General features: G+C 55.9%; 1 protein-coding gene and 1 long non-coding RNA gene across 5 annotated transcripts in view; one reads left to right on the forward strand and one right to left on the reverse strand.

Annotated features, from left to right (window-relative positions):
- Nucleotides 1-13,471, forward strand: part of ELF4 (E74 like ETS transcription factor 4) — a 60,163-nt gene that overhangs the window by 26,666 nt on the left and 20,026 nt on the right. For 2 of the 3 annotated variants that reach the window (XM_051969211.1, XM_051969212.1), the window contains exon 1: nt 9,976-10,074. The exons of the other annotated variant lie outside the window; for it this stretch is intronic. In XM_051969211.1, coding sequence (XP_051825171.1) covers nt 10,035-10,074 — 40 coding nt within the window. In that variant the 5' untranslated portion in view covers nt 9,976-10,034. Of the gene's footprint in view, nt 1-9,975; nt 10,075-13,471 lie in introns of those variants that run through there. 3 annotated transcript variants of the gene reach the window in all.
- On the reverse strand, nt 8,430-11,295 carry LOC127543197 (uncharacterized). Of its 2 annotated transcripts, XR_007949153.1 has the most exons (4): nt 11,205-11,295; nt 10,790-10,880; nt 9,954-10,193; nt 8,430-9,489 (listed from the first exon to the last, which is right to left on the reverse strand). It is a non-coding gene; the product is annotated as an uncharacterized LOC127543197 (long non-coding RNA). The 2 variants fall into 2 exon arrangements; XR_007949152.1 differs by lacking the exon at nt 11,205-11,295 and having other exon boundaries at nt 8,431-9,489; nt 10,790-11,193.

Here is a 13,471-nt window from a genome sequence, read left to right on the forward strand (position 1 = left end):
TAAGAGCTAGAATTTAGATAGCTATTTAAGGTTTGAAAAGACAATTTTTCCCCTTATTTGATCCTTGCAACAATCCCAGAAGGCAGGTGCTGTAATTTCTCCCCATTTTACAGATGAGGGAACTAAAACTGAGAGAGGTTCAGCCTAGGGTCACACAGCTAGTGAGTTTATCTGGTAGGATTTGAACTTAGGACTTCCTGATGGACCCGGTGCTCTATCCACTGTGCCATCGATTGCTCATATTTCTTCATCAGGGCCGAACTGGGTCATTATAACGTTCCGACGCTCGGGTTCGACTTTTTGATCGTTGTTCACGTTTACTTTGTTGTTCCTGCCTAGACTGAGGTCCTGGTTCTGTTTCCTTCACTCTGGATCAGTTCATATAAGTCTTCCAGCTTTCTCTCACTCCCTTGGCTTATCGTTCCTAGAACGATCGTATTCCTGTAGCACGACCCACCGAAGGGCGGACACCCACCGAAGGGCGGACACCCACTCTGTTTCCAGTTGTTGACTACCACGAAACGTGCTCCCTGGAAGTTCTTCTCGTAGCTATTCCATCTTGGACCCAGCAGCCCTGGTGCTGATGACCATTTTTATCGAGGACTTGAATAAAAGCTCTAGATAATCCGCTATTAGGTTTGCTGGCGCCCTGGAAGGACAGTTAATGTACCCGATTGATGAGAAGGATGGAATTGAATAGCCATAGATAGAAAATCTCACACTCGGGTTCAAAATCATCCATTTTTTACGTGCAAGACGGAGGAGAAGAGACTAGGCAGCAGTGTATTTGAAAAAGAGCTACAGAGGGACAGCTGGGTGGCGCAGTGGTTAGAGCGCCAGCCCTGAAGTCAGGAGGACCCCAGTTCAAATCCGGCCTCAGACACTTAACCTAACTGTGTGACCCTGGGCAAGTCGCTTAACCCCACTTGCCTCAGCCAAAAGAAAAGAAAAAGAGCTACAGGATTTGGCCCACACACTAAACATGCGTGCTCCAGCGGCCCAGAGACCTAAGGGAATCTTGGCCTGTATAAGTGAGAAAGGGTGGGCAGAGGCAGGGGGTCACTGGGTAGAAGGCACAGGTGTCCGTCCTCTGCCCTCACAACTGGAGTCTCATAGTCCGTTCTGGGAGCTGTATTTTAAGGAGGAGGCCAGTGATTATTAGAAGAGAGTAAGGGAGATGTTAAATGAGCTCATTCAGGTGAGGATCAGCTTGGGAGAGAACAAAGCATAGAGAACCACAGGAAGCGGCTTTAAATATTAGAATCGGGAACAAAAAGGGGGGTGGGGGAAGGGAATGGGTACAACGAGGCAGATTTAGGCCCTAGCCATCAGTGCCACCAAGGGCTGTCTCAAGAAATAGTTTCTAGACCCTTTTTGCTCGAGGCAAAAGCCCGTGAGCATATCCGCCATTGTAGGGGAAGTACCCATCATGCCACTGGGGAGGGGAGGAAGAGCCCTGGTCTTAGAGTCATGGGACCAGGGTTCAAATTCTGCTTCAACTCTCTCAGCCTTAGTTTCCCCCTGTCAAATGGAAAGATTAGGTCCCTTCTGGCTCTAGATACCCCGATGTCCCTTTCAGTCCTGGGATCCTCTGCCAGTGCCACTTCTGTTTCTGTGTTTATCTTCAGCCACATCTCTCCAGCGTGCTTCTTCACATGTATTCCTCCTTGGATTTCCTCATGAGTCATTTCAGTCATTTCTGGTAAATTTGATTCTTCATGGCTCCATTTGGGGTTTTCTTGGCATCTGCCATTTCCTTCTCTAGTTCGTTTTACACATGAGGAAACTGAGGCAAATAGAGTGAAGTGATTTGTCTAGGGTCACGCAGCTAGGAAGCGTCTGAGGCTGAATCAATCCTCCTTCTTAATATGCAATTGCCATATTGGCCCATGTCCTCCCTCCTTTTTTCTTTTTTTCTGAGGGATTCGGGGTTAAGTGACTTGCCCAGGGTCACCCAGCCAGGAAGTGTGAAGTGTCTGAGACCGGATTCGAACTCAGGTCCTCCTGACTTCAGGGCTGGGGCTCTATCCACTGCGCCACCTAGCTGCCCCCTTCCCTCCTCTTCACAAAAACCTATTCTGTTCCCTTTGAATGTGGTATGGCCTTCCAAAGGCATAATCTCAGTGATGCCTCAGTCAAATTTGCTACCTTAATAATGAAACTGATCCGGTTCAGTTTTTCAGTCACGTCTGACTGTGACCTCTTTGGGCTTTTCTTGTCCAAGATACTGGAGTGGTTTAATGTTTCATTCTCTGCTCATTTTTTACAGATGGGGAAATTGAGGCAAGTGACATTAAGAGTGTTGGCTGGGGGGCAGCTAGGGGGTGCAGTGGATAGAGCACCAGCCCTGAAGTCAGGAGGACCTGAGTTCAAATCTGGTCTCAGACACTTCACACTTCCTGGCTGGGTGACCTTGGCAAGTCACGTAGCCCCAGCTGCTTCAGCAAAAAAAAAAAAAAAAAAAAAAAGTCTTGCCCAGGGTCACCCAGCTAGAATGTGTCGGAGGTCAGATTTGAATTCAGGAAGATGAGTCTTCCTGACTCCGGGCCCAGTGCTCTATCCACTGCAGCACCACCAAGCTGCCACAGTAATACTGATAGTTAATATCACTGTGCTGAGCACTTTGCAATTATTATCTCATTTTATCCTCACAACCCTGGGAAGGAGAAATGCTATTATTATCCCCATTTTCCAAGTGAGGAAACTGAGGCAGGCAGGGCTCGTCTCCCCCCCTTCGGGGGAGATTTTCAAGACACCATCCGTCTACATCTGCACGCGCATGTATGTTTGTGCACGGCCAGATGTGTATACGTCCGTCCCTGTGCTTTGGTGGCCTTTAGCCCCTGCCAAGAATTGTGCGCTCTCCCATTGTATTTGAAGTAATGGTCCAGAAAGCCAAATCCCATTCACTCGGCCCTGGTTCTTGAGCAACAGTCCGTTCCCCAGTTTGCCTTTCTCTTCCAAATCCCTTTCCTTCGGTCAGCAGCGGGGACAAAAACACCACCTGGGCCCCTTAGCATACCATGTGGCTTCCTTTTGGCAGTATCATTTGTGCCACATAAATCGTCAGAAACGGGTTGGAGTCATCAGGCTTGGCAAGTCTTGGAAGGCCTGACGAGTTTGGAGAGGTTCTCCATCTAGCGCCTCTTGGGTCCGTGCCCCGGGAAGATGGCGGGCCCTTATTGTTGTTCTCGTCGTGACGAATAGGCCCTCGGCAGGGAATGGTTCCTTCCCTTTTCTGACCGTTACCGAATGAACCGTCACCCACCCGTGCGTCCTGGGCCTCCGTGACATTATTCCCTGGAGAACGAGCAGATGCTGCTTCTCGGAAGGGTCCGGCTCCTTTCTTTGGGAAAAGCGGCTCCTAGCAGTCTTCCCACTCCCACGGGCTAGCCGAGGTGCTCCTGGGCATACGCACGTACCCCCACCGGCTTCCAGGGAACTCAGAAGGTGTTTCCAGGGCCCCGGGGGCTCCCTGCCAATTTGGCAGCGGCAGCATGGGTGATTCATAGGATTGTAGGCTCATAGATTCAGAGTTATGAAGGGACCACAGAAACCACTGAGGCAAAGTCCTCCATCTTACGGATGAGGAAGCCGAAAGGCAGAGAGACGGAGGGACTTGCCGACGGCCACGCAGCTTGTCAGTATTTCGCCTCGAATCTGAAGTCAGCCGTGCTGCTTCCCCGATATCTGTACGGCCTGCCCGGTATGGTCTTTAGCCCCCAGAAGGTGCCTTCAGTGGCACCTCAGATCCTTAGGACGCCCTTCTCCTCCCACCGCTGCCATTTTCTGGGTCTCCGTCTGACTGGGCCTGTGCCTACAGTGGTGCCGCCTAGGTCAGCTCAATATGGTTCCACTTGTGTTAGAGACAGGCCCAGAGGACGCACATTCGGAGCCTCCTTCTCCCTGCCCAGGTTACGCAGAGAAGGCAGGGCCCGGGAGGGGGGTCCGAGCACACAGGACAGAGAGGTCCCAGGGGCCTGAACTACATCTTCTTTTCCTGCTGATATCACACACATTCTGTATACAAGTCACATACAGACACACACACACACACACACACACACACACACATGACTGGTCATTTCCTATTGGCATCACACACATACCTTGTGCACACAAATTACACACACAGTATTGATCCTTTCCTGCTGATATTGCACATACACACATAGATTATGCACACATACACACACAGTACTGGTCATTTTCCTGTTGATGTGACATATTGTATACACAAATCACACACACATTGTGCAGACTACTGGTCATTTCCTGCCGACATCACACATACACACACAGACTACTGGTCATTTTCCTGCCGGCATCACACATTGTGTGCATAAATCACACACACACATTGTGCACACACACACAGACTATTGATCCTTTCCTGCTGACATCACACACACACATACACACACACGACTGGTCATTTTCCTGCCGGCATCACACACACACATTGTGCATACAAATTACATACACATGTACACACACACACTGTTGATCCTTTCCTGATGACATCACACACACACACACATAGATTACACACACAGTACTGGTCAGTTTCCTGCTGTCATCACACACACATAGATCTCTCTCTCTCTCTCTCTCACACACACACACACACACACACACGCACGCACGCACTCTACCTGTGTGACCTAGACAAGTCCCTTTGCCTCTGTGACCGTGGGGAGCTTCACTTGGGAAGGCCCAGGCCCGAAGCCCCGCCCTGTCTGTTCTCCGTGACCCGGAGGGGGGACAGTCACCACAAGGGGAACTTCTGAAAGGCCAGGAGCAGGAAGTGGCCCCGAGGGGCCCCTTTCCTCCGGGGGCGCAGTGAGCGAGCTGGGGAGGCCGAATGAGGAGAGGGCCCTGCCCCACCCTTCTGAGAGGGGCTTTGCCCGCATTTGGGGGGAAGGGAAGGGGGAGCACCTGCCGGGCACGGAACAGCAGGATGGGGGGGAGTCTCTGAAGGAAGCCGTACACATTGTGCAGGGAGGAGCTTTCAGGGAAGTACAGAGGGCCCGGGAGGGGAGGGCAGGGCCGGGGGGAGGACGAGAAAGAGTTAACGAAGGAGCCGAGCGAACGCCCCAGTTTGTCGGAGGCAGCCCGGGAGGGGCTGGAAGGCGGAGATAGCGCCGGGCTCCCTTTAACAAAGTGCCCCTTCAGTAAAAGGGAATCTGACTTAATATCCTGTTGGGTCACGGTCACACATTACCCCATCTCCTTCAAAAAAACAAAGCCAGTGAATCGCTGGGCTCCCTCGAGCCTCCAGGAGGGCTGGGACCGGGACCTCCCGCGGGCTTCCCCCCGGGCCACAAGTCTGCAGGCCAGACTTCCCATGTGCCCTAGCAGGTAGGGCTGGGCCGGGCCTGGCCAGCGGGACAGCGAGTCCTCTCCCCACCCCCACCCCGGCACCCTGTGACTTCTGGGGGGCCCAGTCCTACAGCTGTGGGAATTTCCTCATTCTGGGGACCTCCCTTAACAGACCTCCAGATTTAGAAATCGACCAGGAGGCACCCCAACTTCGGGCCGGGAGCCCCGCTGTAGCGTTCAGGACTCCGGATTCAAATTCAGACACTGCTGCTTCCTCCTTACTGGATTTCCGAAGCTCACCCGCCACTAGGCCCAGTGCCTGGTCCTGGGGATGCAAAGATAAGAAAGAAACAGGCCTTGCCCCCAAGGAACTGCTAGTCCATTGAGGGGGGAAGCCGGCAGCTCGCCTAAAGCTGGGCCCCCAGGGCTAGAACCACCCCCCTCCCTCCTACACACAAATGGAAACCGTGTAGACACAGATAAGTAAATATAGAATGAACATAAAGGCTCATTCTTTGCACTTACTGCCTCTGATCTTGGGTAAGTCACTTCCCTGCCCCGGGCCTCAGTTTCCCCCTCTGTAAAATGAGAGAATTGGATCAGGTGGCCGAGGTACCTTCTAACCACAAAGCTATAATTCAACGTTCATAATTAGCAGGCAGGAGAGAATTCTTTATTAAGGGCCTACTATGTGCCAGGCGCCATGCTCTCATTGGCTCCCCGTAACCGCCCAGAAAGGCAGGTGATGTCATCGTCCCCATTTTACACTTAGGAAAACTGAAGCAGACAGGTTAAGTGACATGCCGAAGGTCCTCCAGCACCTCGGGTCCTCCTGAGTCCCTCCTCTCGGCACTTCACTAACAGCTGTAGGAGATGGGGGTGGGGGCCTAAGGGGGAGCACTAACAATAGGACAAGCCACTTCCTCCCTTGGGGCCTCAGTTTCCTCCTCTGAAAAACAAAGGGGGGATGGACCTGTCCTGAGGCCCACTCTAGCTCTGACCTGCTGCGATTAAAGGCCCCAGAGTCCCCCTGCTTTGGGTCACCTCTGACCCTTATTAGCTGGGTGAGCTGGACCCCGGCTTCCTCAGCCGGAAGACCAGCACGATCGGCACCCTAAACCTGGTCAGCCGTGGCCCCTGAGGGCCCCGGGGAGAGAAGAGCAGCTCACGGCAGGCTGGGCCACGGGGCTTTTCTGGGTGCTTTCATTAGCCCGTCTGGGGAGGGCCCTTTTTTTTTCCATCACTCAGCCCCGCCCCTTCCTTCATGACCCTTCTGCGTCGATATTGCCACATAACCACAACCCCAAGGGTGTTACGGGAGGGAGAGGAGCTGGGGGCTGGGGAGATCTCTCCTTGACAACCGCACCCCACCCAATCTCTCCTGCCAGGGCCCCAGGCCCTCCCAGCTGTTGCAACCTGGGACCCTCCCCCACTAGGTAGTCGGAGAATGAAGTCTCCCAGAGCCAGCGTGGAGTCGCTGAGGAGTTCTGGGCCACAGAAGGGGCCGGCCGAGGCTCTCTGGGTGCCACCCCCGAACCTCTCCCTCTTGCACCAGATCCTAGTCTGGAAGAAACTTAGAAACAGACTCTCAGAGCCGGAGGACACTAGCGCGGAGAGCCGGGAAGAACTTGGGATGGAAAATGACTGGGCCCCAGGGGAGGCCTCAGAAACCACGGGAGTGTACCCCCCTTCGTTGTACCAGAGAGGAAACTGAGGCGCAGGAAGTCACACTGTTAGGGAGTGGGAGAACCGGATACTGGTGCCGGACCTTCATGATTCTTTCTACCAGATCAGGCCCCCGGGAGCTGGAAGGGACCTTTAGAGGCCCTACAACTCCTTCTGCTTTTACAGGGGAGGAAACTGAGGCCTACTGAGATGAAGGGCCTGAAAGGGTCACTTATCTGGGCACTGATTCTAGTCCTCTGACCCTGTGTCTCCAGGGTACTTTGACAGAAGAGGAACTTCCCTCCAGAAGGGAAGTAAGTGGTGTGGGATCACACTGGGAGCAACCAAGTCTTAGAGGGCTCCCAGTTCTCTTTTCACCAAAGCAAAACAGCAGCAACAATCCCTCCAGTTTCCGTAGTTTCATTTTTCTCAAGACTTCTTGTCCCCTGTGCTACCCAACCCAGGGACTATTTCTCCCATCACACACTCCTGATCCCCAGATAGCTGACAGCCTAAGGATCATTTCTCCCAGAATCCATTTCCAACCCAGGGAAAACTCTGGAGAAACTAGAGGGCCATCCCGCGACTACAGGGTGAATCGAGGGGGTGAATCTGGGATTCACACAGATCCCCGAGGGTGGATAGGGCCCTGCCGCTGCTCCGCAGTTAGCCACTGAGGAGAGGCCGGAGACTGATTCTAGGCCTGCCACCAATGGACTGCGGGGATCCCCCTGGGTCTCAATTTCCCTATCTGGAAGCTGGGTGGGTGGGGAATCGATCTAGATGTCCTCCAAAGTCCTTGTTGTTCTGGATTAGGATCAGGAGTTCTAACCAGATCAATCAGCTGTGGAAAGCAGGCCCCCGGGGCAGGAAGATGAAAGGAGAGAGGAGGACAGTTGCCAAGTATTTCCTTGCTTGTTGATCATGACCCTGAGGGTTTGCTTTTGAACAGACCTGAGATTCATCTGATTATGGGCCTTACACCTAGAAGGAATTTTAGACCCAGACCGGGGTCTAGCCCCTCCCCCTCGCTCGTTTTCAGAGGAGGAAACCGAGACCCCCAGCGGAGGGGACTTGGCCGAGGTCCGATCGACTTAGCAGAGCTGGCTTCCAGCTCGGGCCTTTTAACAACCAGTCCCTCTCGCCGGCCACCCCTTCCGGGCTTTTTCTCCACCAAGAGAGTTGACCGCTGTCTGCCATGTTCTTGAGGATGAGGCGGCTGAGATGGAGCTTAAGTGACTTGTCCAGGATCCCACAGCTATTTGTAGCAGATCTTCCCACGGGCCCGGCAGCCTGTAACCTTTAGATTCAAAGCTGGCTGGAAGGTTTCTCTGAGATCTTCAGAGGAGGAAACCGAGACCCAGAGCCAGGCAGAGACTTTCCTCAAGCTTTACGGAGCCTGTGAAGTAGAGAAACAGGGATTTGCTGGCTTCAAATCCGGGGCTTTCCCCGCTCCACGACGCCGGGCCACGTAGCTCCTTGAGGAATGGTTTTACACAATCAGAGAACCCTAGAGCTGGAGGGGACCTTCAAAGGCCTCTAGTCAGACCCTCCAAGTCCAGAACTACCCAACGGAAGGATCATTGGATCTGCCCAGTGCTAGCCCACAACTTCCCCTCTCCTAATCTTGCTTGGGGGAGGGGAGGAAGGAGCTGCTGCCGAAGACCTTTCCAAACTCTGGGGTGGGGGATGGAGAAGGGGCAGCTGCTCCTTTTCACTTCCCCCAGTGCCTATGGAGTTGACCCTTAAGTCCAGCCCCACTTCCCTCCCCGGGCCCCATGAATTTTCACAGAAGGGAACAGGAAAGCCCAGAGACAGTAAGTGACTTGTGCACACACAGGGATCGGATCGGGAGCCAGGGTGGGAATCTAGTTTATTTACTTCACTGCGACCGGGACGGATTTTCAGCGCCTTCCGGGCTGGGCACTCGGGCTCCAGAGCCCGACCCGAAGCCCAGTCCCTGCCCTCGTGGAGCTTCCGTTCTACCGGTGGAGCCGACATTTAAACTGATAAGCGATTACCGAAAAAAAAAATCTAAGGAAAGAGCATTCATAAATAGTTAATGGCATCAGGTCAGGTTTCCTGTAAAAAGCGGCTCAGCCTTGAAGCAAACTCGGGATTCTGGGGCCCAGGTGAGGAGGGAGTGGATTCCAGGAACAGGGATGCGGTGGAAAATCTGGGAGGTGGGAGGTGGTTCTTTGCAAATGGGCCAGATTGGCTAGAAGGCAGAACGCATGGAAGGTGGGATAGGTCTGGAGAGGTAGGCTTAATCCGGAATGGGAGACTCGTGCTTCTGGCACTTGGGGATCTTCCCGGGAGGCCTCGGGAGCCCATCGCCGCCCTCCCGTCCCCACCCCCTGCCGCCAGGAACCCCTGGGCAATATCCCCCCCACTGCCCCGAAATTTCAGGTGAAGGCCAGGGCCCGAAGCAGGCAGGTTCTGGACCCGTGTATGGCGTGTAGTCTGAGCTCTGTTAAGCCCAAAGCTGGAATATGCCGGGGCCTGGAGCACAAGGAAGGAAACAGGGCTTTCATGTAAATAAGCACACAGAGACCCCAGGCAGCCCAGCTCCCACTGCCTTTATCTTTGCCTCTCTCTTCCTGATCTCATCTCAAATGGAGGGGGTGGCAGAAAGGCACATGAAGGAGGAGCTTTATTAGAAAAAAAAATCCGCTTTGGGTCCCAGCCCCCGTGTGAGAGAGAGAGAGAGAGAGAGAGAGAGGAGAGAGAGAGAGAGAGAGAGAGAGAGAGAGAGAGAGAGAGAGAGAGAGAAGAGCAGCTAGAGAGCTTCAGCACGAGAGCTGGCAAGGGAAGGAGAATGCCGTCCACGGGAGTTGGAGCTCAGGGCCGGAGAGGGAGAGACCAAGACTGTGGGGCTGTTCCCTGCGACAACCTGTTTGCTCGCTCCCGCTCCCGCTCCCTCGATTGCCGGGCTTAGCTCTGTGGCCCGGGACCACACCCCTCACCCTGTCCGGCTCTCGAGTAAAACGTCCATATCCGAGTTCATTGATCACCAGCTAGAGTCTGCTAGAGCTGCTAGTTGATGGATGTTGTTGACTGGTGGGTTCATCCGGATAGAGGCACGGGGTAAGTGTTCCGGGAGGGTCAGGGCTTGAGGGTGAGGGGAGGCTGTTGGGGTGAAGCTAGGGGTTCATTTTCTCGTTTTGGGCAAGCCCATCTCTCTCTCTCGAGCTCAGTTTCCTGCTCTGTAAGATGGGGAAGAGGGAAACGTTGGACGACTTGGCTTGACAACAGGTTCCTTCCAGCTGGAGGATCCTGAGTATTCCTGCCAGGCTTCTCGGAAGGGGGGTGTGCGCGTGTTTGTGTGTGCGTGTGAGTGTGCGTGTGCGTGTGGAGGCGGCCTCGGTGGTCTGAGTGATGGGCGCGAGAGGACCGCTGGCAGGGGGAGGGAAGGCGCTGGGAAGGAGACTTTGGCTTGGCGGGCCCACCTCTCTGTCCGTTTGGCCTCCGGCCCTGTCGGTTCACGTGAGGGGGCCCGAACGGTACTAGCAACGTGTGTAAGCCCCACTGGGTCAGCTGAGGGAATTGTCACCAACGCACTCCGTGACTCACTCGCTCACTGACTCAGTCACTCACTCAGTCACTCAACTACCTACCCACCCACTGGGGACCAGGATCTGGCACTGAACTGGGGAGATCCTGAGCGGAGGGGGGAGGCCGACACTGGCTGCTGCCGCATCCAAACGGCTGTGCGTCTTGGCAATAGTGAGGCTGCTTCCCGCGCCCCCCACCCCCACCCCCGCGCAGGACCCCCCCCCCCAAGCCATCCTGTGTTCCATACCCGCGCCGGGTCACAGACCGCTTGCCCATCCTCTCCGGCGGGGACGCTCGGACCGGGATTGGGGCTGTGTAGTCCCAGGAGTAGGGGAGGGCTGGAGGGGGAAGGGGGAAAAGGTTCCCAGGGCTCAGCTCAGCCCCGCCGGGAAGCAGAGGTGAGGACTGAGGCCCCGCCCGCGGGCCCTGGGGTTCCCAGGGCTGGAGGCCTGTGGCCCCTCCCCCGCTCCTTCCCGCCGGTGAGGGCCCCCCCCCCCCCCGGCCTCCGGGCCCCCGGCGGCGGTTTCCTGGGGGGCGGGGGGAGGGGCTGCGGCGCTTTGCGCTCCGGAGGCGGGGGAGGGGGCAGAGTCCGCATGCAAATGAGAGCCCCTTCTTCTCCCTCCTCTAGGGCCCTCCCCCTTCCCTCCGCACTCCTCCGACACCTGCGGGGACTCGAGCCGGAGCCGGAGCCGGAGCGGGAGCCGTTGGCTGCCGGGCTGGCGGCGGCCTACTGGGTCGGAACGTTCTCCTCCGGGGGCGGGGCCCGGGTCGGGGGCGTGTCTGGGGCGGCCGCCCGGGCCCGGGCCGCGCGCTGGGGCCGGTCCCGGACGCCACCGCTCGGGGCGGGCTCGCGGGCAAGGCGCGCCCCGCCCGTCCCAGAGCCCGCCCGCCAGTCCGCCGGTAGCGGAGCGGCGGCGGCGGCGGCGGCGACGGCACGGGCACCGGCTCCGGCCCGGGCTCCGGCACGAGCGGCCCGGCGCAGCGCGGGAGGCGCGAGGTTCGCAGAGTTTGCAAAGTGCTTCAAGATGCTTCCGATAGAGAGGAGGGAGCCCATTGGCTCCCGTTTCCCCCCTCCTACCCGTGGTGGCCGAGGGGCTTAGGGTCCCCGCCCCCCGCCCCGGGCCGCACTTTACCCAGCAGGGCTGGCGGCATCGGCCGAGGGAAGGGAGCTCTCGCGGCGGCGACCACCTCGGTGGCCCGAACCCCTGCATGCGCCCCCCCTTTCCGCTCCCCAGCACCAGCATGGCTGTCGAGCCTCTGAGCTTGGCTCAGAAAACGGGGGCCCAGCATGACAAAGCTGGTTTTGAACCGACCGCCCATCCCTGGGCTGGGACCGTGGAAGGGCTTTTCGGTAGCTCTGAGCCTCCTCATCCCCTACGTTGAATCTCCGCCTTCACAGAGCACCCTCATCCTCCCATCGACTACCTGGCTCCCCTCGATCTCCCCATCTTCGCACTGAGCCCAGCACCCTCGATGAGCCCCCGCATGGCCTCCACATCCCCTTCATTGAGTCTTCTACTCCCTCCCTGCCCCTCCACCTCCATTTCCTCAGTGATCCCTTCGCCTCCTCATTGACCCGCCCCATCTCATTGAATCTTCCACTTCCTGACCGAGTCCCCAACGACTCATAGCTCTCCCCATTTTTTGGCGAGTCCCCGGTTCCCTCCTGGGGTCCCCATCCCTTCCCTGGGCCCCCTAATCACCCTCCCCAGTCGGTCTCGATGAATCCTCATTGCTTCCCGAGGCCCCTCCCACCCTTTCCCCGAGTCCTCCCCATGCCCTCACCGAACGTTCCTTATCGCCTCGGCCTTGGGCCCCATCTCTCTCGGAGCTCCCATCACCCTCGAGGAGGCCTTCATCCCTTACTGAACTGTCACTCCCTGAGTCCCCACTGCTCTCTCTGAGCCCTCTCTCCCATCGTCCTCACCAAGCTTCATCCCCTGCCCCTTGTCCCCCCCTGTCTGGAAAGCATGTTTTCCTCCTCTTGGCTTGGCAGGATCTCTAACTCGCCTCCTCCAGGGAGGCCTTTTCCTTGCCACCGTTGGCGAGCTCTCCCTCTTGGAATTACTCTGTAGTATACTTGGTATAAATGTTCCTGACCTGTCTTCTCTGTGGAACATCAGCTCCTTGAGGGAAGGGCAGCCCCCGTGCATGTAAGTAAGTGCTTAATAAACGTGTGCTGAATTGAACTGATCCCTCCCTCCCTCTTTCAATTCAGTTCAGTCCACATTTTCTAGAGTGCCCACTACTGAGGGAGGGAGAGGGGGGAACTCAGATGCTAGAATCTGAGGCAAACAAGAAAAAAAGAAATCACTTCATTGGCCCTTCTGGCAGGTTTCCTCAGCCTCCTGGGAAGGATAGCTCAGGCTGGACTGGAAGGGGAGGAACAGACCACTGAGCTTGCCTGGGAGGTGGGGGGAGCTCTCTGTCTATGGTCTCCCGGAGTCGCCCACACTTCCACTTTTATGTGTAAACAGGCAGGATGGGCAGCCGTGCACGCATGGGTTAACAGTCCCCATACACCTCCACACCCCACAGCTCCTGGCACACAGTTTACAAGCAATAACGAGTTACCCATCCATGGGATGACCCAGACCAACACAAAGAACATAGCCACAGGGAAAGCTCGTTTATGTCTAGGTTTCTGCTAATCCACCTGGCAGAACTGATAGAATAAGAGCATTCTGGGTTGACTGAGGGGGAAGTTGGCCCAAAGGCCACCCAGCTAGTGGGTGCTGGTGAGGGAGAGAGGTCGCCTTTTTTCTAATTATTCCGGAAGGGCCTCCAAATGGCGTAGGGAGGAAGGAAACAAGGATTTATTAAGCACTTACTATATTCTAGGCACTGTGCCTGTTAAGCTTTACCCTCCCCCCCAAAAAAATAATTAGCTTATTTAATCTTCTCATCATCTTAGGGGGATTATTACCAG

Source organism: Antechinus flavipes, chromosome X (assembly GCF_016432865.1).
Source record: "Antechinus flavipes isolate AdamAnt ecotype Samford, QLD, Australia chromosome X, AdamAnt_v2, whole genome shotgun sequence".
Classification (NCBI taxonomy): Eukaryota; Metazoa; Chordata; class Mammalia; order Dasyuromorphia; family Dasyuridae; genus Antechinus; species Antechinus flavipes.